Genomic DNA, 26,250 nt, shown 5'->3' on the forward strand with positions numbered 1-26,250 from the left:
CCTCCTCCCAGCTACCTAGAACTAAGCGATATGACTATGAGCATCATTCAGGTGCTCCTTGACCTCCGACAGGCTTGGTGCCACGACTGCATCCCTGGGGAGCCTGTTCCAGTGACCAGCCACCCTCTCAGCGAAGAGCCTTTTCTGCATGTCCAGTTTGAACTTGCCCTGACCCTGCTTCATTTAATTTCCTTGTGTCTTCCCGCTGTCCTTCTCAAGTGAAAACTGAGCTGTTCCTCCAGACGTAGCGAGCAGCTTGGTTTCAGTTCAGATCACGCACTGTGGCTTCTGCATCTGGAAGCAGCAACAACAAACAGTGTCCTTTTCTGTACTGGTGCTGTTGACATATCGGTACATGCGTTTTCAAGGCATTCCTGTGAAGTCAGTGATCAGCTTGCCTGTGTTTACCTCTGTATTCTCTACCAGCGTTTAAGCCCCTGTGTGGAGGAGGACGCTTTACACAGGAATGTGGCAGCAAAGTTGGGAGATAGTAAGAATGGGCACCTGAGGTGTGCAGATAGCAGAATGGGGATCAGATGGTGATCGGGATTAGAACAAGGGAACAAAGTGCAGGCAGGAAAACTGTGTCCAGGAATTAGCTAAGGTGAAACATAAAACGGGCCTGGAAGAGGCTGCAAGGTCCTGAAGAGCTGTTCCTGCACATGCATCTGGTGGCTGTGAGTTACATGGTTATGCACCATTTACTGCCTAAGTTTCGACAATACCTAACCACTCAGTGCTGAAGTGTGTTGCTTTATGAATATTGCATTAAGGAAAACGATGGGAAATGACAAGGTTTGCCTCATGACCGTAGCGTTACCCTCTTGTTGATTATTCACAGAAAAGCAGAATGCCAGGTTGAAAGGGATCTCAAGGATCATCATGCATCAAAAGAGGCACGGCCAGAAGGTCAAGGGAGGTGATTCTCCCCCTCTACTTTGCTCTAGTGAGACCCCACGTGGAGTACTGTGTACAGCTCTGGAGCCTCCAACACAAGAAGGACATGGAGTTGTTGGAGTGAGTCCAGAGGAGAGAGCTGGGGTTGTTCAGCCTGGTGAAGAGAAGGCTCCACAGAGACTTCATAGTGGCCTTCCAGTACCTGAAGAGGCTACAGGGAAGCTGAGGAGGGACTCTTTTACTAAGGCTTGTAGCAAGAGGACAAGGGCTAATGACTTAAAACTTGAAAAGGGGAGATTTAGGTCAAACATTAAGAGGAAATTCGTCACTACGAGGGTGGTGAGACACTGGAAGAGGTTGCCCAGGGAAGCTGTGGAAGCCCCATCCCTGGAAGGCTTCAAGAACAAGTTGGATGGGACTCTGAGCAATCTGATCTAGTGAGAAGTGTCCCTGCCCATGCAGGGGGGTTGGAGCTAGATGATCTTTAAGGTCCCTTCCAACCCAAACCATTCTGTGATTCTACAATCATCTGGTCCAAACTTTCTCGCTAGGAACAAGCCTTAAATTAGATGGCCCAGCACCTTGTCCACCTAAATCTTACAAGCATCCAGTGTTGGGGAATCCATCACTCTCCTGGGGAGATTATCCCAATGTCTGGCTGTTCTCATCATGAGAACACTCTGCACACTGCTCACTCACACTGAGCTTGCTGTCCACCAGGACCCCCAGGTCCCTTGCACAGAGCTGTCCTCCAGACGGGTGGATCCCCCCCTGTGCTGCACTCCTGGGCTATGTTTCCCTTTGAGACCGCACGTTTGCTTGGGCTTTTTTTTTTTTTTTTTGGGGGGGGTGTATCTTCTTTTGCGTGTTTTAAAGGCGTGTTTTGCGGAGCTCAGTGATTTCTTTGCCTTTTCCAGTTCCCAGTGCTAGTCGGGCCCCCTGCCTGCCCGCACCCGCCAACCGAGCTCCGACCGCCGCCGCCGCCGCCGCCGCCGCCGCCGCCGCCGCCGCCGCCGCCGCCGCCGCCGCCGCCGCCGCCGCCGCCGCCGCCGGGCGGGGACCCGCCCAGGGACCCGCCCCGGGACCCGCCCCGGGACCCGCCCCAGGGCCGCGCAGTCTCCCGCCGAGTTACCCATCGGCCCGCGCCGCTCCTCACCGATCCAGACATCGGGAATCGGCTACAAAGCCCCGCGCCGTCGGAAGGGGCGTGGGGGGCCGAGTCAGGCCCGGCGGAGCAGGGGCAGCGCGGCCGGCGGAGGTACGGCGGGGGTGGGGCGGGGGGCTGGGACGGGTATGGGTATGGGTATGGGTATGGGTATGGGTATGGGTATGGGTATGGGTATGGGGCTGGGGCTGGGGCTGGGGGCGGGCGGGCGGGCTCCCCGCGGGCGGCGGAGCTGCGGCAGCAATGGCGGCGCCGGGCGGAAGGCGCCGGGGGGAGCCGTGGGTCTGCGCTGCGGGTTTGACGCCTGGTGTAGGCATTTAAAATAGTTGATGCCCTTCAAGCAGCGGTGGCGTCCTGCAGCGCTTGTTCTCGGAGAGAAATTGCCCCCCCGTTTGTTTTTTGTCTTTGGCGTTGCTGGGGTCAGACCAGGAATTGCCTGATTGTCTTCACCCGGATAATGGTATTTTATTAAGACCTGCCCGTGGCGTTGGGCGCGCACTGCTTGAAAGACCTCTGCCTTTAACTCTCCAGTGTCTTTATCAAATGCAGGCTGATTGGCTCAAGATAAATGAAATGATAAATTCGGGTTAGGAGTTAAAGCAGGCTCCTTAAAAAAACCCCATCTGCTTTAGAAAGTGCTATTTTATTTTTTTTAGAACTCTTCTCTGTCCTCCTGCCACAGAAAAGACCGGGTCTGCCCGTTCTAGCTGGAGTGCCTTGGCCTCACAGCTGCACACAGTTCCTGTCTCGCTCCCTGTGTTTTCCCAAAGACATGGAGATGCCACGGTGCCCTTCTTATCAGGTGAAAATCGGGCAGCCCGTTGCCATCTGTGTATCAGGTGTTGGCAGAGCTGTGCGGCAGCCTCTGCCCTGCCACAGGACACCAGTGCCAGCAGCCTGACCTGCTGGGGACCGAGGCAAGGCCAGAGAGGGGCTGCAAACCCAGAGCACGCCTGGCAGTGCACAGTCATACCCATCAGCAGCTTAAGCTAGAAGAGCCCCCCGTAGGCATCCACAAAGCCAGTGTGTTTCTCTGCCAGGCATGCCATAACACATACAGTTCCTGATTATAGACACAGAAACTACACCCCTTTCTGTAGGGTTGAATATGGGCTTTTGTGTATGAAGGAGGCTATTACATTATAATACAGTGTATTTGAAGTGTTTTTCACATCGGCTGCTTTATTGCTGGGTTTGTGTCTTCTTTTTGCCCCAGTTACAGGAATGTGCTTGGAGTGATTGATTTCCACCATGTTCTCCCAGTGCTCACAGGATATATTAAAGATTGCAAATCTACATCTCCGGAGCCTGAATTTAAATCTGCATTTACGAAACCACAGAAGAGCATTCAGCAAGTCGCTGCCTGCATGTCGCAGGAAAGTAGTTGTTACAGGTATTGGCTTAGTGTCCCCTCTTGGTGTGGGGACTCAGTTTGTGTGGCAGCGCCTTCTCCAAGGAGACAGTGGGATTGCAGCGCTAGACGGGGAAGAATATGCAGGTGTCCCATGTAAAGTGGCTGCTTGCGTGCCCAGGGGAAATGAGGAGGGTCAGTTCAGTGAAGAAAGCTTTGTGTCAAAGTCAGAGATCAAATCCATGAGTTCTGCCACTGTCATGGCCATCGGGGCAGCAGAGCTGGCAATGAAGGACTCTGGCTGGTCTCCCCAGTCTGAACAAGATCACTTAAATGCTGGTGTGGCAATAGGGATGGGAATGGTTCCGCTGGAAGAGATTTCTGATACAGCTGCTTTATTTAAAGCAAAGGGTTATAACAAGGTCAGTCCATTCTTTGTCCCAAAGATTTTGGTCAATATGGCAGCAGGCCAGATCAGCATTAAATACCAACTGAAAGGGCCGAATCACGCTGTGTCAACTGCGTGTACCACAGGCGCACATGCTGTTGGAGACTCCTTTAGATTTATTGCTGCTGGTGATGCTGATGTCATGTTGGCTGGAGGGACTGAGGCTTGCATTAGTCCTTTGTCCTTGGCTGGATTTGCAAGAGCTCGGGCCCTCAGCACGAGTTTTAATTCAAGCCCTAAAATGGCCTGTCGACCGTTTGATTCGCAGAGAGAAGGGTTTGTTATGGGAGAGGGTGCTGCTGTGCTGCTCTTGGAAGAGTATGGACACGCTGTACAAAGAGGTGCTAGGATCTATGCAGAAGTTTTAGGTTATGGACTGTCTGGTGATGCTTGCCACATAACAGCACCTAATCCAGAGGGAGATGGTGCATTCAGGTAAGAACTATATGTTGATTATTATGGCTACTTTGTATGTTAATTATAGTGGGTACATTTGTTTCTGTCATCGTATGCTTTTCTCAGAGAAATGCTGTTTGAGCTTGAATTAATTTTCCAAAAGCCTGAAAACATAACCTGAAAAATGAAGGAGCTTCTGGTAAGGTTTTGCCCCAATTTTCTTTTTGTAGCAACAAGATGAAGGCCAGTTCTTGCCAGAATCAGCCTTTTTGGTGAAGTTACTAAAGATTTATGTGAAAATATTTTGTTTTCTACAAAATTCTACAAAATTCTACAAAATATTTTTGTTTTCCTACAGCTGTTCACACAAATAAGTCTGAATGGAAACCTCCTTTTAAATATTTTTATGGTATTATAGAACTTTTTCAGGTTCTCCTTCAGCTTTCGTCTACAGAGAAGAGAGACCCTACTGCAAAAGTGGGTTGTGTTATTAGTTGCGCTCTGAAAGGGGAATAGTGTTCTTAAAGAAATCCCAAGTGATGGAAGCTGTAGAGCACTTTGAGGGTCTAGTTTCTTAGAATATTTACTATACATGTAATTAGCATTGATTCTGGCTAGTCTTATTTGGAAAAGACTTCAGGTCTTTATGGGGAATGTATTTAGATCATATGCCAGTGCTACAATGATGTTTAGATACTAAAATGATGCAACTAAAATTGTTGGTGGCAGAGCATAACAGAAATACACTTTAGTACTGTTTAGTGAGATGGTGAATCATTATTGCTTATTTCATCCAAACTAGGTGATATTAATCTAATATTTATCATTGACCTATTTGAATTGTCAGCTAAATTACATGTGTAAGTTTGTAAGTTTTGTGCAGACTGAATACTGTTGCTGACACTGGAATTTTTAGTAAAGATGTTTGCATTTTTCTGAGTGCATGTGAATATTAAATAACAGAATTCAATCATGTCACTGCACAAATAGATCAACCTGCTGCATGGTATTGTAAACCTCTGTTTGCGTCTGTATTGGGTGAACAGATTTTTCAAGACGTCATATACCAGGTTTCCCTCTATGCTATTTGATTCGTATTCAATTATTCTGCAGATTTAGGTGTGAGTTGAGTAGTCAGGAGTGTCTCCTCTCAGATTTTCAGATTTGTTTGCCCCTGGGGATGATATGGCAAGATATTGTAACAGATTTTTTTAATATATCAATTAAATTAACAGTGGGTAGCAGTTGGACATTAATCTTGGCATCTCTAAGATATTGAGCCTTTCCACCATGAGATGAGATAATATACTTTTATACAGTATTCAAACCAATATTTCATTACTGCAGTGGTGTATGGGTTAAATCTGAAGTGTATATAATTCCCTTACTTTTCTGTAGGAATTGGAATTGTATTTGCCACATCAAAATACTTCAAGGGAATACATTTTTTATCATCTTCTAATAACTACTTCTGTCGGAAACTAATGCATGTGTTGGAATAAACCTGCAGCTAAGGAGAGGCAAAGCCAGACTCAGAAGTGTGGCTGTAAAGTGTGTTCTGCACAATAGATCTGTTATTTCCTTAAGTAAACATGTTCCTTGCAGCTAACATATTTAACTAAATTAATGTATGTTTTCCTCATGGTTGATCAGTAACCTTTTTTGCCTGAATGTTGGCTCACTGTCAGTGACCTTCAACCTAAGCTAAGCTGGATCCTTCTGTACAGGAGACATTTAAATTTGTCCTGCAGCCTTTGCTGTCTTTTTTTGGATCTTCCTTTTTATTTACTTACTTTTCATACATTTCTAAAAGTCAGTTGACTTTTGCTCAGAAATATATCATTAAGCTGTGTATGCAAGGAGAGGTATGTGATTCATCTCCTCCTTTCTGTGGGAAATCTGTGAGAATATCACAAGATGGAGCTATATCAATCCTTCTGTGTTTTTTGTAAAAAAGCATGTTTTCTAAAGGCAGTGATGGTCCACAGGTCATCATGAGTCAGAATGGAATATACCATGGCAGGGTAGAAGAGCATGACTTTCAGTAAATTTCGTTTTATCTATAGGAATTTGTGGTATCTCCTTGACATCTTCTAGCCTCTGGAAAGCATGCAAAAGAAGCTCACAAAGAGGATGAGTGCAGAACTTTTATTTCATTTCACAATATTTTTGTTTGATAGAGTAATTTTTTTCCTAATTCTCTAATACTGCAAATACAAGGGGAAATTAAATGTAAAAATCATGATCTTCTTTTCTCTGATGATGGGAAGAGGATTGCTTGGACCATTGTACTGAATGGTACATAAATGCGTCCTTGCACCAGAGAAGCTTCACTGGAGGGAACCTTGGTTTTTGTAATAATTTCAGGTAGTTATTTCTCTCTCAAATGTTTTCAATTTTTTGCATTGAAAAGAGTATTTTAAATATTAATGTAGTCTGTAGAGACTGTTGTATCTTCTTTCTTTTTCTCTCTGTTTTTCCCAACCATGGAATTTTTAGCAGCAATTCTAATTTTGTAGTGGGTCTCACCACTTACTGTCTCTCTCTCAGGTGGCTCAATATAAATGCTAGTGTGTTTAGTTAGATGAATCCATTTATTGTAATTTAATCTCTGGTAAAGTGTGTCATGCAGATTTATAAAAATAAACTTTTTAGGATGCCCTATACGTTTGCTTTTGGTTTGTTCTTGTGTCTTAGTGACAAAAATAAAATGGAAAATTCAGCATTCATTCTTTTTTTTTTCCTTAGGTGTATGTCTGCAGCAATAAAAGATTCTGGTATCAAGCCTGAAGACATAACATATGTCAATGCACATGCAACTTCTACACCTCTGGGAGATGCTGCTGAGAATCAAGCAATCAAGAAACTTTTTAAAGATCACTCACGTAATATTGCAGTTTCCTCAACAAAAGGAGCAACAGGACATCTCTTGGGGGCTGCAGGAGCTATTGAAGCAGCTTTTACTGCACTGTCCTGTTACCATGGAATTTTGCCACCTACTCTAAACTTACAGAAAACAGAGCCAGAGTTTGATCTCAATTATGTCCCTTTAACAGCTCAGGAGTGGAAAACTGAAAAACGGCGGATAGCACTCACAAATTCCTTTGGCTTTGGGGGCACTAACGCAACTTTGTGCCTTGCAAGTGTTTAGCTTAGGCTGTGCATGTTGTGAACAATGGCACTGAGAAAGATTTTCTGTGCTGCCACCCTTGATTTGTACTGTGATCTTTTCTCAGCTTTGAGAATTGCTCGTTTGATACTTAAGAACTTTGTTCACCCTAACATTTACATCAGCAGTTATTTTAGAAGGAGGGAATTTCTTTTACTCATTTTAATAAAAATAAATGACAGACCTGTTCTTTGTGTGGTAAAGAAGTTTTTTGTTCTTGACTAGAAGAGCAGACATTGATCCTGTTTTTTCTGTAAAATAGGTTTTTCATATGTGTATGGCACAGAAATTGCTTACAAATATTTATGCAAAAGTGAAGCTGGTTGACAGGTTAGGATTCCACCAATTGTGACTTATGACTGACTGCATGATGATAAATGGTTTAAGACTGAGCTCCCCTTTGTTAGCTGTTCCATTCATAATTCTGCCTTTTTCCTAATTTTAAGTTGTGCCAAATATCATAGACTTACGCACATTCTTCTTCACAGATGACATTCAGAAGACAACAACATAGGAGCTAATTTCTGAGAGTAGTTCAGGGTTGTTTGGGTTTTTTTTTTTCAGCTTTATTAATTTCCAGCTCTTATGTTACCTCATTAGTCATGGTGTGGAGCAGTAATAGTGAAGTATGCATACAGTGTGGCTTGTACATCTTTCATGTCCCACAGGGATAGCATTAGTAGGTGATTACCTGCTTTGTTCTGAAATTTTAGATAAGAATAATGAGGTAGATATTCAAGTATGGGACTGAGGATTTAAAAAATAGTTTCACTAAAGGAAAAAGGATTCCTGAAACCCCTCGTTGTTCTGCCAAAATAGAACTAGCCAAACTTGGAAAAATAAGGAATCTTTTAGCAAAAAAACCCCCACAACAACACAAACAGAAACATGTACAAGAAGTAAATCTGGGTCTTGTGTTGAAGATGAGGAAGGGGAAGAAAGAGAACAGGCAGTCGTTACGCCTAAATCTGACATATTGATGGTAGTGTAGGTTGTCTTCTGGAAAGAACAAAGAAGGACTTCAGCTGTTCCTCGTGGTCCTAGTCGGCATCTAAGCCAAGCAGTGCCTCAATCAATAGTGCAGATGTGAGTAAAGTCAGATTCCCAATTGGTGGGTTAGTTTTTTAAAGGACTTTTTACCAGTTTTCTTTTTGAAAACATCAGTCTCAGCCTTTGACCCATGTAAGTGGAGGCAAAGTAACTCACTGGATTTAAAGGATGTATAAAGTAGCTATACCACAAGTACATTTAATTCTGGAAAGAGATTACTAATGGGCTATCAGGAGGCTTTGCAGTACCCTAAAACCTCATTATTTATACAAATGGTCTGAATAGTGGTATGGAACAGCATAATTTTTGCATTTGCTGTCTTTACTGAAGAGAAAATGCAGTTGGAAAATGATTTAGACTCTTTCAGATGCTGAGCTCACACAGAACAATGCAGTCCAAAACAGATTAATGAAAAATAAGCCTGAAAGTAAAAGAATGTATTACAAAGGGAAAGTGTAATAGCATACAAACTGGAGAGAGTATGGGAATTTGCTGTTGGGAAAAATACCTACAGGCCTCTTAGCTTGCAATAGTTAATAGTAGCAGTACAATGAATGAGGATGTGGATTGCATGCAATATAAAAGGCAGAATATAAAAGTCATCATTACTTTCTGAAAATTATATGAAAAAATAATTCACAATCCTGCTGGTAGCTGTCTCCTCAAGGCTGATTTTTTAAAATTAATTTGGAAGAAATAATGCAGTGAGTTTCTTCTGGAGATATTTTTTCAGGTAGTTGTTATCTAGGGTGGAACGCTGGAAGACTAGATAGTGCTGCATTACTGTGGACCTGAAGTACAGTCTGACTAAACTTGTCCAATCTTGTTACACAGCTGCAGACCTGTAATTAATATTGTGACAGATATATGCTTCTTTTTTTCTCTGATAGCTGAGATTGTGGCCCTAGAGGTGTTTGATTCAGACTTTTGTGTACCAACCATGAAAAGACAGATTATACTGTCACACAGAAACTGAAATTATTAAAAGATCTTTCTCCTCACTTCAGCTCATTGAAATTTAATAATCTGCTGCAGGTAACCTTTAAACCATGAAAACTTTGTGACAATAGCTAATTTAGGTGTTTTGATTATGGACAATTTTAAAAGGCCTAGATGCAGTAGTGAATAGTCTGCCCTATATGGAACTAATGTATATATATTTAAAATCAATAGGGCCAAAGCTTAACCCCTATTTATTTGAATATTTTTTTATAGGTTTCATTTTCATTTACTTGTTTGGAGTAAATTTTTTTTTATCACATACTCCACTGATCTGATCAGGGACTGACTACTTATTGCTAATTCCTGCTTTATTATGATAGCTGCAAACTTAAAAGGAAAATAAATCTCTCTCTGTTGCTCAACTATTAAGTGGGCAAATTGACCAACATACTAAAACTGAATGCTTTCTGTTAAAATGCTCCCTTCATCTTAACAATCAAGAGATGTAGTAGTCTGGATTAAAAAACCTCAATATTTATAGAGTTGGAGCTATAAGCTTATATAAGCTTGGAGTTACATACAGTCTGATAAGCAAAGCCTGGAAATGATGTTTGTGTTTCTTTTGAAGTCTATATCTGAAGTGGTGCAACACACTTGTGAGAGGCAAATGCTCCAGGTGGGATCACAGAGTGGCTAAGGCTGGAAAGCAGCTCTGGAGATCACCTAGTCCAGACTCCCTGCTCAAACCAGGGCCAGCTAGAGCAGGTTGCTCAGGGCTATGTCCAGCTAGGTTTTGAGTATCTCCAAGGATGCAGACTCCACAACCTTTCTGGGCAACCTGTGTCAGTGCTCAGTCACCATCTCTGTAAGAAATGTCCTTCATTTAAATGGCATTTCCTGTATTTAAATTTGTGCTCATTTCCTCCTAGCCTTCCACTGGACACTAGTGAGAAGAGTCTGGCTCCCTACTTCTTCATTCCCCCTGTGAGGTATTTATACACATTGATAACATCCCCTGGAACCTTCTCTTCTCCAGGCTGAACAGTCCCAGCTCTCTTCCCCTCTTGCAGTTCTTCCCTAGCCTTCTTATAGGGTCCTTTCAGGTATTGGAAGGTTGCTCTAAGGTCCCCCCTGGAGTCTTCTTCAGGCTGAACAACCCCAGCTCCCTCAGCCTGTCTTCATAAGACGGGTGCTCCAGCCCTCTGATAATTTCTTTGGCCCTCCTCTGGACATGGTCCAACAGGTCCACATCCTTCTTGTGTCAGGGGCTCCAGAGCTGGATGCAGTACTCCAGGTGAGGTCTCACCAGAGCAGAGTAGAGGGGCAGAATCACTTGTCTCAATCTGCTGGCCACACTTCTTTTGATGCAGCCCAGGATGTGGTTGGCCTTCTGGGCTGCAATTGCACATTGGTGGCTCATGTCCAGCTTTTCATCCACTAGTAACCCCAGGTCTTTTTCTACTTGCTCTAGTATGTCCAAGTTTTGATGCACTGAGGAGCCCAGGACTGAACTCAGCACTGTACTTGTGTCTCACCAGTGCTGAGGGGAAGGATTGCCTTCCATAACCTCCTGCTGATGCTCTTCCTAATTCAGCCCACGATACTTTCGGCCTTCTTTGCTGTAAAGACAGCTGGTCCACCAAGACCACCAGGTCTTTTTCTGCCAAACTGCTTTCCAGCTGGTTAGCCTTTGCGAGGACTTGGCATTTCCCTTTGTTGAACTTCATAAGGTTCCTGCTAACCTATTTCTCCATCTCTTTTTAGAACTATACTTTTTAGAACTATTTGAAATTAGAATTATAACAGTTTACATGGACTCATTTATTTAAAGGAACCTAATTAAAAGTTGTGTAATAAAAAATGCAAGCGGCCTGCATTTGTTGACATCCTGCAAAAGTCAAGCCACTGCTCAGGGTTGATTACTGGCTGTCTCTAGAAAGAGTTTGTTAAAATTACAAACTTCATTTCATTTTGGACTTCCATAGCTTGTTTTGCAAGTGTAGAGAGAATATGTTCATCATTTCAGTTTACTCAGGTTAGTTTAGATCAGTGAGCATAAGTTTTTTTCTGAAGCATGTAGCACATTTTTTACTTATGAAAGCATTTATAAAATAATGTCTTGCCAGTTTCTAAATGATTTCAAATTAACATCCAGTTAAAGCTTGAAAGAAGTCGTGAGCAAAAGGTTTTCTTTTCAGTAAAAATATGAGTCATAGTTTTCTAATATTAGAATAAAAGTTAACAATAAGTATATACTTAGCTGTAATTATTTCAAAGCATATATAGCATTGTTTTGAACAAAGAACTAACTAATGCAAATACTTTCTTTAGTTGCAGGTCAGCATGTTTTCCTGCTTATCAGCTGATGATAATTTGCCTTTCTTGTGTGGAATCTAAGTGTGCTTTAGATTGTATTTCATGATCTCTTAAGCCATGAATGAGCCTGTAGTGAAGAGAAACGTGTAATTCCAAACCACGGGGTGGCCAGTCATCAGCCTTGTCCTGTCACCCTTCCCACTCAACCTGACAGCTGGGGCCACGGGTAGGACTGACCTGCTGGGGGGTCCACACTGAGTCCCTTGGCTCTTTCAGAGTATTTTGGGGTGGCCTCTTTGTGGGACTATCCTTTTGAGTTTGGGAATCAAATGTGGCATGGGAAAACAGTTGGTACAAAAGGCTCCAGGAGGTTTGCTCCCAATCCGTTGTGATGTTTTTTGTCTTTCCTTTTGTGTCCTCCAGCTTTTTCCATTTTAATTAAGTCAAAAGCAAGGTTGAGGGACAGTTGGATGGTGCAGGATGTTTGTTGAAATAAAGTGAAAAGTCTTTGTGATAAGATACGAGAAACTCTACTGATATAAAAACATGATTGAAAGCATTCTAGGAAATGGATTTTGGAAACCAAAGTGGGGAAGCATTTCAGAGGTTAATGACTCTTCAGGTAGTGAGAAAAAAACTGGCATAAGTGCAAAAAACGTTAGTTTTGCCATCTGTTGTTTAACACAAACTTTTTTACTTGATAAGCCTTTATATTGATTGCTGATGGAAGAAAAAATTAAATGTATTTAAAGCTATGTGCTGGTTTTCTATTAAAAGCAAGCCAGGGCCAAATCCGAATATAATTAACAGAGGAGACATTTGACTAGTTTTTGGGCACTATATGGAGCATTCTACCCTGGACAATTTCTGAGGAAATGTTTCTGAATACCTTTTCCTTCCGCACTGTAGGATTTGGTCTTTCAGCAGTATATGGTTGTCTTATTCTAAAGTGAAAAACAGATGTTGCTGTATCAGAGAATTAAAATAAGATGCACTGAATGGCTATGTTTTTTCTATCCCCACTGCCCTCTTATTTTTTTTTCCCATCTTCACTCTTACCACTTTTCCAAATTTGTGTAAATAATACATTACCACTAGATTTTACTATCTGAAAAATAAAAACCAAAACAAAACAGAAGCAGCTTTGGCTATATTTTCTCAGTTTGAATCATTAAGATGTACATCATTTTAAAGCAGTAAACACCCCAAACTTTGTAATGTATATAACCTTGCTTTATAGAAGTGCAGATTACAAGGAGAAGCTGAACCCTATGTGTTTAAAATGCAGCTGGAATAGTGTAGTATACTGCAGAATTGAAATAATCTGTGCCTTTAATAGCATGTAAAAATCCTAATTGCGCTTCTTTTCCTGGAGTGCCTTTGTCCGATGGCTTGTGAAAAGGTACCACTTCATCTTCGGTGGCACTAAAAATGGACTAACATGCTTGCATGGTACTTGACAGACCTAAACTACATCCTTTTTTATCTCAGAGGCTCTTTGTGCAACTTCAATCAAGTTACCAAGGTTCAGGCTCAAGTTCTTAAATATGCACGTTAAAATATTCTTATCTTCCTTTGTTTTTAATATATAAACCATGTTTCACCTGAAACAAAAAGGCATATGATCCTTAGGTACCTTTGTGAGTTTGGGCAAATCTTGCAGGGATTCTATTCACTACCTGGACACTACCCCATCTCCCTACCTCTTACGGTGTGGGAAGAATAACTACCCTCAAGATTCAGAGTCTACAGTAATGTTGGCACAAACTCACCAGCTAGTTTTTGAAAAATAGGAAATTGAAGCTCAAATTCGCATTTTCCACAGCTAAGACGATAGTGAAAACATTCCTTATCGCTGGGTATTTCTATCAAGATCATGTAAGCTCTTCAGTTTAATCAGCATAGATTGACTCACCTGAGGTAAGAAATAATTCTGTATATATCACATTTTTGGAGCTATCTTTAGTTTTCATTTATTTGAGAAAACAGGCCCCTGTTTGATTTCTAAAGCTAGCATCACTGACAGGAAAAAACAATGATTACAGCAATTTTATAACCTAAGGAAAATGTGTAATAGTTTCTGCTTGGGCAGGAGACACCACTTCAACTTTTGTAACAATGATGATTAATTTCAACTTGGTAGAAAACCAATTTTCCACCTAGAGTTATTGAACTGTAAATAAATATGCCAGTATCAATTGCTTATAGTCAGTACCTCTGTGTGGGAGGCACAATAATTTTAGTATGACAGATAATACACAGAAATATCAAACTGGTAGTATATAGGGCTATTGCAGCCCAAAGTCTGTGGCAATATATGTTAATAGGACTGAAGGTTTGTAAAATAATAATAATAAGGATTGAAAACAGACCTATGTTCATAAAAGCACAAGAAATTCAAAGTAGGAAGTATAATTGAAAAAGAGAGAATATTTTTTAATGCGGATCTCATAGTTTTCCTAGAATGCTATAAAGCTGATCAGATGTTAAATAGCTGGGAATCCATATGTTAGTTAATATAGTTTTGTAGTTTCCCTTTCTGGTCATCGTCAGGATCCTGGTGTTAAATGTTACTGCTATAAGCAGTGATTAGTTGTTGTTTCATGCCTAATGGAATGTTTCCTGGAGTTCAGAGTGCCATCAAGCATGCTCCAGGCTGAAATAAGGCATAAAAGTTATCCTAGAAGTTAATTTGGGAGTTAATTCTTGTAATGTATTGAGTTTTCTGGAAGGAAGAAAGAAAAAAAGCAGATGGGCTCCTGACTTTGAGCTTAATATAGAATATTTGTAGACAATAATTTCTGAGTGAGTTTCAGAAAACAGTAATTCTACCAGCTATTTAATTTTTTTAAAAGGAACCATTATAATTTCTGTTTTTTCCTGAGAACTTTTTCTCAGGAATGATGTCTATTGCCTAGAGAGGCTTACATACAACTTGGTATCATCTATCTGTATATAATGTGAAAGCTTTTGAGTGCTGTCTTAAATCACCAAACCGGGAATTTCTTAAATCAATGGTAGGAATTCTTTCAGCTCTTGAGAAAATATGCCATTAGATAGTAGAACCAGCGGGTTCAGCCACCTCCATAATTGTTTCTGTCAGTGGCCAGTCAACTCCTCTAAGCTTGGTGACCACTCTAAGGCCCTTGCATGTGTGTGCAGAAGGCCAGGCCAGTACAGCTGAGATTGCACTTTGCTGGTCCTGATCTAACAAACCTGGATCTGCACCCAGCCCAGGATGTGTAAAGAGAAATACTGCATGCAGCACTACACCAAAAACAGCCTCTGGAGCCAGGCTTGTCCCAGCACTACTCTTTAGCTATCCCTTGCTTCCACAGTAAAAAATGCCTAGACATTTACATCAATTAACACATCCCAAGGGTAGGTCTTGTCTCAGCCTTGTCTATTGAAATATCAAGAGGCAGAATGACTCCTTTCTAGGATGGAGCGGAAAAGCCATAATTGTGCTGGGACTGAGTGGCAAGAAGGATGCTGGGTGACCATAAAGTCCCTGCTCATTCCCTCAGCTGAGTGCTTGGCAGTCACATGTGCAAGCTTGTGTTGGGTGTGGAAGAGAGAATCAAAAGAAACGGGTCCCACAGATCGTCTGGCATGCAAAGGAAAGTGGGAGTGAATTTGGGCAGATGGGAGCATTGCCTTATATAGGAGAGAAGAGGAAGGAAGGAATACATCCCTCTCACAGGCAAAAAGATAGGGAGAGGGCCAGGAAGAGACACACACAGTATCAGGTATAGGGATAACTGATGGAACCCAGAGGACCAGTAGGAGTGAGGGACCTCCAGAAAAAGGAGATGAACTACTGTACTCAGAGAATTTATTCTGGGGTTATTACCTAAATATGAAATACATTGAAAGATACGAAACACATGTTTATCTGAACAAGACGATGTCTGGGAGCAGCAAGTTTAACAGCTATAGGAGAATTTCCATACTTTTTTTGCATATTCTAGTATATAATGAAGAAATGAAATCATATTTCTCTCTCCTCACAATCCCAGTTTAACATTATTCTCTCCATTGTATAGAGAGAGGGTTTGGGAATCAGTAAGAAACTGAAAGACTGAAAGCTGGAAACATAATTTGGGAAATATTGCTTTCTAGCTCGTGCAGTCTGTTAGATCTCACTGTCTATCACATTGGCTTTTTTGAGCAGAAGCTCATTACCTGTACATTAAAACTGGTTCATAAGGACATGCAATAAGTTTCTTAATTTGAATATAAGGAATCCATGCATGTTGCAGTGAGATTTTTTAGGGGCAACATGCAGACAAGGCCTGTGGAATAATCAACCTGACCTTCTAAAACATCTGATGGGAAGGCAATTTTAGCATCCAGAGGTAACTAAATGTATCTTTCTGTTCCCTGGTAAACAAAACACCTAAATTTAAATCTGAGTCTGATCTAAATCCTGTAAGTCAACCTCTGAGTTGTTTGTTTTAATGTTTATTGTAAGCATACCTTTAATTTAATTGCTAGGTAGAGGATGTATCATTTTCACTCTTTGTACCGGAACATGAGAGAATTGCCTCTGTCTCCCTGTTTGGAAAGGGAGGAGAATGAGAACCTTTGTCATGGTTACAAGTCAGTGTTCATCAGTGCTTCTTCCTTATTAGTGAAGACAAATTCCTCATAACATATGACCTTCCTAGCAGAGTACATGGGGGTGGAGTTTATAGAAATGACTCTCATTGAGAGAGAGAAAAGGACATTTACTTGACGAATTAAGATTCATTTTGAAGTTAAAGAAAACAACAACAAACAAACACAACCCCCCCCCAGACCCCAAACATTTAAAAGCAAGAAATGGCAAGAGAGGCAGATCCCTGAGACTGTTAGCAAATTGTACAGGGAGTCTGCCACTGCAATAAAGTCAAGGAGTAGTAGTTTTTCTATTCACATCTGGTTTAGGGACAGTCTGGTCATAATTCAGCAATGTAAGATGGAATGAGAGTAGAGGACATCTTTGTTCTGTGTTAGGCAGCTCAAATGTGTGTGGAAGAGAGTGTTCAGAATGACAATTGCTGAAGCCCTTGAAAATAAACAGAACATGCTCCCCCAGAGGCAGATGTAATATCCAACAAGCTAGGTTAAGTTACTGCTGGATGCATTTGGGATTCTCTCCAATCTCTCCATCTCTCTTACAATGGGAGTGAATAATTTGGCCTTTATTCAATTAATTAGTCTTTGTTTTCCCTCTGACTGGCAATGAGGGTGCTGGTTGCTGCGGTCGTGTTTGGAATGCGAGTGTCTCTCTGTTGGGAAATAGACTGACAAAAAAGATCTCATTCCAATGGGTCACCTTGCCTGAAATAATCATGCTTACTGATGACCTTAGCTGTATTTACTGTTTAGAACCACAAATTTTAGAGTGTGCCTAGGAAGAACTTGTACCTGGTCACCACGTCACTGGTACATTCTCATTTCTGTACTGAATAATTTGTTCCTGGACTGCTGGCACTGTGGAGTAACACTGTTCTCTTCTGAAACAGCTAAAAAAGAAAGCCTTGTGGTTCACACCATACTTTTGAGCCTAGAGTTTACTGGCTGACACCAAGGTTCAATTGCTAGCACACTGATCTGTACTGGGATGTTATGGATTCCAGTCCTGCACTGGGCTAAATAATTCTGCACCTCATGGGGGATGTTATAGGACGGCTTCAGGAAGGACTGTTTTAAAGTCTCTTCCACTTAACTCCAGTAGATCTCCAGATGAAACCTTAAAATTCCCCTACTGAAAAAGTGTGTATTTAATTTTCTGGCCCCATTCAGTGTGGAATAATAAAATAATTTAGGTTGGAAAAGACTTCAGATCATCAAATCCAACCATTAACCTAGCACACTGCTGAGTCCACCACTAAACGATGTCCCTAAGCACCACATTTACATGTCTTTCAGATACCTCTAGGGATGGTGACTACACCACTTCCCTGGGCAGCCTGTTACAATGTCTGACAACCCTTTTGGTGAATAAATTTTTCCTAGTATTCAAACTAAACCTCCCCTGGCACAACTCAAGGCTATTTCCTCTTGTTCCATTGCTTGTTACTTGGGAGAAGAAAGTAACCCCCACCTGGCTACAACCTCCTTTCAGGTTGTTGTAGAGAGCAATAAGGTCTGCTTTGAGCCTCCTTTATCCAGACTAATTAATCCCAGTTCCCTCAGCCACTCCTTGTAAGACTTGCATTTTAGACCCTTAACCAGCTTTGTTGTCCTTCTCTGGACATGCTCCAGAAACTCAACATCTTTCTTTTAGTGAGGGGCCCAAAACTGAACTCAGTACTTGATATGTGGCCTCACCAGTACTGAGTACAGGGGTATGATCACTTTCCTAGTCCTGTTGGCCACACTATTTCTGCTACAAGCCAGGATGCTGTTGGCCTCCTTGGCCACCTGAGTATAACAAACTGCAGAGGCATTTCCGCTGCTACTATATGTGCTTGAAGAGATGGACTTACCAGATTGTGTCTGTGACATCTGGTGACCAAAAGACTGTGTCAGCACAATTTCAGACCACCTAAAGCCTGTTTCTTGTGTCCTGCGGTGCCTGGAAAGCTGATCCTACTGACACGATTTTAAAACATTTCTAGTGATTTCAGTTATTAAGAATATTAAACATTTAAAACCATCATCAGTGGTCAGCCTTATGGGAGGAAATGGAAGACACCTGCTTGAAGTTGCTTCTTTGTAAAGTAGCTGTTTCTGCCCTGAACTCTGTTTGTCCATCTCTAATGGATGACACTGGGGGACCACCACAGAGCCATCAGAAACCGCAGAAGACGGTCTTCTTCAACTGGGCAAAACCGGTGAGCCTCTACCTTCTGAGAGCAGCCACTGCTGCTCTCCAGGTGTGCATCAAACCCAATTGGTCTTGACCGGTTAACCGAGGGCACGTCCCTAGGAATAGTTTCGCACGAATACCTCTTTTCTCCGTCTCAGAAGGTTAATCCTTTTCCCTGGTGCCCCACGACAGTTCCTTCGGAGCAGAGAAAACCGTGGGCGGAATCGCCACGGTCACACGATGGCAGCAGAGTCTCAGTTATCGGAGGAGCTCCGAGCACCCTTCGTCTGAGCCCGATGGTTGCCCTCGGTCATCGCTTCCTCTTCAAGCCACCGCCCTGGCATTGCTTGCAGAGGAATACAGCAGGGAAACAAAGACAGACTCTAAAAACTCTTCATACAGCCTTTGCTTTTTCCTTCATAAAGGCCATCTGAGCGCCTCTGTATAAATACAAATCGAGCTTGGACTGACTTGCTGAAGTGCACAGACTTTGGAGGGGTCAGGAGCTCTGTAAAGCTATGATGTTACAGCATCAGGTAGAAGAAGCACAGGCAGAGCAGCAAAAAGGGGGAGAGATTATTCTGTTTCCTGAGCAGCATATCCATACATACTTGCTGGAAGGAAGGAATGACAAGATTAAAGAAAAATAAATTATTTTAACGTTCTTAATGCCTGGGTGTCTTTGCTGAGACAGAGAGGGCAAGAGAGGTCACTGTTGGCTCTAGCCCAGAAGGGACCATAAAGTTGAAAAATAGAAAGATATTATATATAATATAATATATTATATTTTCTACTTTCTATAGAAAATAGAAGCATGACTTAGCTTCCTTGTTTTGGACCTTGCCTTAAGTGTCCTACAGTAAATTCCAAATGAATCAAGGAAACATAAGAATCCCTCTGCTTGCCCAGTTATTGATTTTGACTCGGCCATTTTTTTTGTTGTTGCTCCTTTCCTCCTCTGGCTCCACTCTCCCTGCACTTCTGTTCTGCACAAAGTAGCCTACAAGGCTGAAAGAGAGTATCCTGGGAACTGCTGCAAAAGAAATTCCTAAATTGCATTTATAGGCAAATGACAGTATCTATTGATGTTGTGATACTTGTTTAGAGGAAATAGGAAACAGAGAAAGATACTTTTTTTCTAAAAAAAAAACAGTCACTGATTCAGCCTCATGGTTCTTTTTAATTGACTAGGTAAAATATACCTAAAAAATTCAGGGATTTGGGCCCAAAGGTACTTTAGGTGTTTGGGACTGAATCCCAGAGCTGCTCTGGGGAGAGGGAGGACAGAACGTGATACTTTCTTCTGTGGTTTCTTCAGTGCAAGTGCCAGGCCCTGAGAGCAGCCCCCTCCTGGTTGTGGGGCTTCAGGGCTGGTTCAGAGCCAGCATAGCAGGGCTGCCCTGTCCCACGGCAGGAAGAGGCTCCAGACCGACCCACCCTTGCTCGAGGGAGCTGCTTTCGCCTGATGCCATAGATCTTGGCCCCACCAGAGCCGCAGCTCTGCCATGTTGCAGCCAAGCCTCTGCCCAGCTATGGTCCCCATAGTCCAGAGTACCTGAAGGGGCCTACAGGAAAGCTGGGGAGGGATCTTTTATAAGGGCTTGTACTGGGAGGAGAAGAGGTGATGGATCAAAACTGGAAGAGGGGAGATTTAGGTTAGACATTAGAAGGAAATTCTCTGTGTGAGGGTGGTGAGGCACTGTAACAGGTTGCCCAGGGAAGTAGTGGAAGCCCCATCCCTGGAAGAGTTCAAGGGCAGGTTGGATGGGGCCCTGAGCAACCTGATCTAGTGGGAGGTGTCCCTGCCCATGCAGGGGGTGGGGGTCCCTTCCAGCTCATAACATTTTATGATTCTATCATTCTATGATCACACAGGAGTACACTCAAAGGGGGTGAATACCCCTAGTTGACTCACAGTTGTCTAAGATGGTGCTGTCTAAACAGCAGTGCTGCTCGACCCCTGCATGCTAGGGGAGATCAACCTAGGAAGGCTTTCAGGTCCTTTCCTGACTTCCTTGCTCAAACTCTGCCTTCATTAAATTGCAAAACTAACATTGCTTTCATTGAGGATAAGACTGTTGGTCTGCTCAAGAGCTCCAGTGCTCTCAGAAACCTGCCTGTTGCTGAATGTGTGTTTGTACAGTGACTTGCATTTCTCAGATGAAAAATAAATAAATCAATCAGTCAGCTGAAAGAGCAAAGTAATTTTTTTCTCCTAGATTTCTGCAGCACATAACCCAAACTACTCCCCTCTGTGCTAATACAGGAGACAATATATCCAGGACAGAAGGATGGCTTTTTATCAACTCTAAGCTCTAACCAATCCTTAAAACATGTATGCATATACGTAATGTGTGCATCAGGGCCCTGTGGGCACCTGTAGGCTGTGATTGCCCTAAGAGTCCCCAGCTGGGACCCCATCTACACACCCTCTGCCCACTGCCCAGGAGCCTATTTAAGCTCTGACACAGCACACAGACTGGCTTTGAGCTTTGTGATGTGGGTGTGTGTGTTCAGTTCCCAGCTCCCTGTGAGATGCTGTCTCTACATCCTGTATTGATGACAGACCCCACCTTGTTCTTTGGCCTTCAACTTATGATAACCAGATGTTTAATGGGACTGTTTACTGATTATAACAAGTGGCAGATGTAATCAGGAAGGCAAGTAAATTCTTGCTAAGAAGAGGATGGCTTCATTGTACAAGAAGGCAAGGTGAGTTACAATAATGCAGTAGTTTCATGTTGTTTGTAATTTTAAAAAAATCCTAGTAAATTAGAGAAGAGCTGATTTTAGCCTTAACCGGTATTCAGTTATTTTCTTCAGGTCTTTGATGGGTAAACCACATCTAAGGGAGGTGTTCTGTTTTATCAGTTTCTGTATTTTGTAAGGAATGTAATAGGACCTAGAATAAGGTCAGGACTGCTATGCTAGGTGCTGAACATATGTTCTCTTTTTGCCAAGATTTAAGCAACTTGTGCTGATCAAGAAGCTATTGAAAAGCTTAGATAGAGATGATGTTACTGTCTCTTTTTTAATTAATTAACTCTCCAACCCTAGCAAAAAAATCATAATAGAATCATAGAATATAATGAGTTGGAAGGGACATTAAAGAACTCCTAGTTCCAACCCCTCTGCATTGGCAGGGACCTCCTGCTAGACAAGGTTGCTCAAAGCCTATCCAGCCTGGCTTTGAACACTTTCAGGGAGGGGGCATCCACAACTTCCCTGGGCAACCTGTCCCACTGTCTCACCACCCTCACACTAAAAAAATTCTTCATAATATCTAACTTTTATCTCCCATCTTTCAGTTTAAAACCATTCCCCCTTGTCCTATCACTACATGCCCTTGTAAAAAGTCCCTCCTCAGCTTTCCTGTAGGCCCCTTCAGGTACTGGAAGGCTGCTATGAAGTCTCTGTGGAGCCTTCTCTTCTCTAGGCTGAACAACCCCTGCTTTCTTAGCCTGTCATCATAGGAGAGGTGCTTCTGCCCTTGAATCATCTTTGTGGCCCTTCTCTGGAATTACTCCAAAAGCTCCATGTTTTTCTTGTTTTGGGGGCTCCAGAACTGGACACAGTACTCCTGGTGGGGCCTCGCGAGAGCAGAGGGGCAGAATCATGTCCCCTGACCTGCTGGCCATGCTGCTTTTGATGCAGCCCAGGACAAGGTTGGCTTTCTGTTCTGGGCTGTGAGCACACATTGCTGGCACATGTTGAGCATCTCATCAACTAACACCCCCAAGTCCTTCTCCTCAGAGCTGTTCTCAATTAATTTTTCACCCAGCCTGCAATTGCATTTGGGATTGCTCTGACCAAGGTGCAGGACCTTGAACTTGGCCTTGCTGAACTTTGAGGTTGGTATGGGCCCACTGCTCAAGCCTGTCAATGTCCCTCTGGATGGCATCCTTCCCTCCAGCGTGTCAACTGCACCACACAGCCTGGTGTCATCAGCAAACTTGTTGAGGGTGCACTCAATTCCACTGTCCATGTTGCCAAAAAAGATGTTAAACAGTACAGTTCCCAGTACCAACCCTTGAGGAATGCCACTGGGACCTTAAGATTTTTTGTATTTTACCCTGAAGTGTTAGAATAAAATTTAAAATACTGGATGGTCCTCACCAAGAGCACTTTAGGATATTTGGTCCTTTGTTTTTTGTTGGTGCTTAGGTTCTAAAGTTATAGACAACTTGAAACTATATGTTGTACTGAGTCTCTGGGTTGACAGTTACTCATCTACAGGTTTTTCCATCATAATGAAATGTGCAAGGTTTAGGTTAGCAACTAAACAACAAAACAAATTATTCATTCTCTGTATTTGTTTAAACAGAAACACACTATCTATAACAGATGGAGGGTTCCAAGATTATTTTAGTGATAAATTTTCTTCTCTTTGCTTATTAGTGAGCAGTTAAATTATGTGCCAGATACACAAGTCAGGAACACTTGCTGAAGGATATAGTGTTAACTAGTCTGCTCTGATTGAAGAGCCCAGGCGAGTAAAGAGGGTGGAGACTGAGATAAAGATGCATGGACCAGAACAAAATACTGATTAAATAGGTATCCTAATAGTAGGATAGTTACGGGGACAATCACAGAAGGAAGCAAGTAGAATGTTTAAAAGCTGGTGTTGAAGGGTCCATATCTTTCAGCCTTCCAGGGAATGTAAGACACCACTGCAACATAACAGTAATTCTCTCCTCTTTCAGAAGAGTGATTTTTAAAGCTTGAATAAAATTAATCTCCTTAGCTTAATACTCCTCATTAGGAAAACATGGGATTAACTGAGGAATGAAACAGCTAGACTTGTCTAACCCCATTTTAAGAACATATTTGTCCAAATTTATCTCAACTTTAACTGCTCTACCGAATGCAAACAAAAAACCCAAACACATTAGCTGTTGAGTTTAGTAGAATTAGTATAAACTTGTGCCACTATTATTTTGTATTTATCCTTTCACTCAACTGCCTGTTTCTTTTAAAACACCAACACTTGGAAAGTAATGCTTCAATAGATGCATCTACATGTAATCCATACAAAATAAAGACATGTATTGGTCAAGAGTGAGATGTTTCACACCTGTCTCTGAAATGTTTTACTTCTAACATTACATATTGAATAGCTAAAAAAATTGAAATTAATCACAGACTCTCTGGCCTCACTCAGACTGTTTGTCTGAATTTGGTATCAAGAAGTAGATTTTCAAGCAACATGTTCTCTGGGGGTAGAACTCTGGATGTCTCATTTGGTTGAGCACTTCCAAGACCTCTGATGGGATGTGTGAGGGAGGGAAAGAACATCAGTTGGAATGGGGCACTAATACTATTTATCTTGTGTACCCAAATTTTCAGGTTTAAAAGGAGCACATACAGAATTACTTTTAATTTCCAGCAATATCCCTTTCTTGATCTGTTTACTGCACAAAGGCAGTGTTTCAGAGCATGGTATGTTGTCATGAAGGCACTGCACACTGTCTATGGTGCAACAGCTCTTACTTTGTAGTGCCAATGCTTTCTGTTCTTTTTATCTGAGGATTTTTCCTTGTATCCCTGAGCAGTTCTTCCTATAGCAGTGATAGTCAGAAATATTTGAAAGAGATTCTAAGCTATTAGAAATATCTGATGATAGTGCTATAAAAAGCATTAAGTGAATTAGGCATATAAAATATCTACTAGATACTAGCAGACTGTAGTTACTGGGATAGTTAGTGGGATAACACAGCCTCAATGCCTGTGAGTAGTGCATTAGATCAGCAGTATTTATTATCCTGTATTATATGTTTTTCTGAATTTATTTTTTGGTTGTTTATTAATTATTTTTAATGTTGAACAAACACTGCCATTTCAGGTAAATGACCCTCAGTGCAAATACTTCCTTGTAACTTTCAACAATATTTCAGGTTGCCTCTCAGTCTTCTTTCTCTCTGGTTATTTGTACCTTCTTGATCTGATTGCCATGTATGTTACTCTTGACTTAGACTTTGAGACTTTTCTGTCAACCTCATCTCTGGTTTGAAGTAAATAACAATAACAACAAATACAAACAATCACCAGAATTTTCCAAGTGCTTTTGCATGTTTTTCAAATTACTCATATTTCATACATCTTTTTTTTCCTGCTACTGAAATACTTAACTTTCAAACAAAATGCATCTAAGTAAATTTTCAGGTTCTGTTTTTCCTTAAAAAAAAAATTAAAAATTAAGCTTGAGCATTTTACTTGGTGATTCTATGTTGTTTAATCCAAGCAGACTTGGGTAGTACCAAAAAAGTCAAGTAATAGAGCACTAATCCCAAACTGATATTATCTGAAGTCTAGAGGGCTTAATAGCCTTGCATCAGCATCACACATCACTAAAGCATGGTGACTGGTTCAGAGCACGGGAAGAATTTTCTCACTATCATACCTTCTTAGACCATGTCACACTGGTGATGATGATAAATGCTTTGACATAGTAACTAGGGGCTTTTTTTGTACTAGCACATATTGGGATGCTTCTGTGTGAGTTGTTTCCATAGGGTTGAGATACCTGATAAAAAGTGAGAATAAGTATCCCGTGCAGACAACTTGCAGATGTGATGACTTGACAGAGCAATAGGAAATATGTATTTGTCTGAAAGTGAGAATCAGGAGGCTAAATTTTAAATATGTATTCTGTGGAAAATGCTTGGTGTGAAGCATAATATCTGGATGGGAAGCCTGGAATGTTTTGTGTGCATTAAAAGGATATCTTGGCTGCTAAGATTAAATGCATTTTGATGACTTCAAGATGAAAAAGGGACAAGAACAATGACCTGGTCTCACAGTCAGACTGTAAGTGAGAAACTATCAAATTTCCAGAGAATTACTCTAGAAAAGGTTTGTTAATAGTGGTTAGATGACAAAATAACCCCAAACTGACAAAAACCTCTCAAACTAACAAAACTCCCAAACACTGGCAATGGTTCCTTGGCCATTCTTTCTTATCTATCAAGGCTTCCAGAAGTTTTCTCTTCATAATATGGACAAGAGATGAAGAGTGAAGAGGTGGAACTTCACCAGACCTTCTTATTTATGTTCTTTGTAATGACTGGTAATAAAAATTGGCTAGAACATTGATCTAGAATCAAGCGAATATTTTAAATTTCTGAAAATACGTAGATAATAGGCACAATACCTATCTGTATTGTACTTTCCTGCATTCAGGCTCAGACCAGAAGTAAAAATGCTAAATTCTAATAAAGATTAATTCTAATAAGACTGTTTTCCACAGTCTTCAAGATCAAGAAGGAAAGATCTTTTCTTATGGTTATTGTGAGGGAAAAAAAAGGAATATGGATGGGCATCATGGAGATAAATATTCCGGTTGTTAATTTTGGAGGAAAAAAGCAGACATCAGAGTTTCTCATAACCACTTTATAGAAGTATGCCCATGAAGCTAGGTCTGAGATGACAGCTTAATAGAATAAAAAGGCAAGTCTTTCTTTTCTTGTTTTCCTATTTTTAGTGTCACTGGTGCATTATACCACTGTGATATGCAAGTGAAATGTACATTCACTGGAGTGATTGCAAGAATGGATTGTTTTACTAAAGGGAGTCATAAAATGCTTTCTATTCCATGTGGTGAAGCTCAGAATGCATTTAAACCCTCCCTTTTAGTCTGCATGCATATTAAGTTCACTTGAACACCAGGTATTCTTAGCTGTGTCACATGCATGACAATTAATCTGCATATTATGCAACA

General features: G+C 41.6%; 2 protein-coding genes across 3 annotated transcripts in view; both read left to right on the plus strand.

Annotated features, from left to right (window-relative positions):
• The window catches only part of CMC1 (C-X9-C motif containing 1), a 957,521-nt gene that overhangs the window by 38,912 nt on the left and 892,359 nt on the right, over nucleotides 1-26,250 (plus strand). The gene's annotated exons all lie outside the window — the stretch shown is intronic.
• On the plus strand, nucleotides 1,993-7,615 carry OXSM (3-oxoacyl-ACP synthase, mitochondrial). Of its 2 annotated transcripts, XM_051610077.1 has the most exons (4): nucleotides 1,993-2,155; nucleotides 2,719-2,864; nucleotides 3,279-4,296; nucleotides 7,006-7,615. In XM_051610077.1, exons 3-4 carry the CDS (start codon nucleotides 3,314-3,316, stop codon nucleotides 7,406-7,408), a joined length of 1,386 nt encoding a protein of 461 aa, XP_051466037.1. In that variant the 5' UTR covers nucleotides 1,993-2,155; nucleotides 2,719-2,864; nucleotides 3,279-3,313; the 3' UTR covers nucleotides 7,409-7,615. The 2 variants fall into 2 exon arrangements, with proteins under 2 accessions (XP_051466037.1, XP_051466036.1); XM_051610076.1 differs by lacking the exon at nucleotides 2,719-2,864.

The sequence above is a fragment of the Apus apus genome, chromosome 2 (genome assembly GCF_020740795.1).
Source record: "Apus apus isolate bApuApu2 chromosome 2, bApuApu2.pri.cur, whole genome shotgun sequence".
Classification (NCBI taxonomy): Eukaryota; Metazoa; Chordata; class Aves; order Apodiformes; family Apodidae; genus Apus; species Apus apus.

Coding starts and splice junctions, on each gene's coding strand:
- OXSM (XM_051610077.1), top strand. CDS start 3,314: ATGTTCTCCCAGTGCTCACAGGATATATTAAAGATTGCAAATCTACAT. Junction 4,297..7,005: donor GAGGGAGATGGTGCATTCAG/GTAAGAACTATA, acceptor TTTTTTCCTTAG/GTGTATGTCTGCAGCAATAA.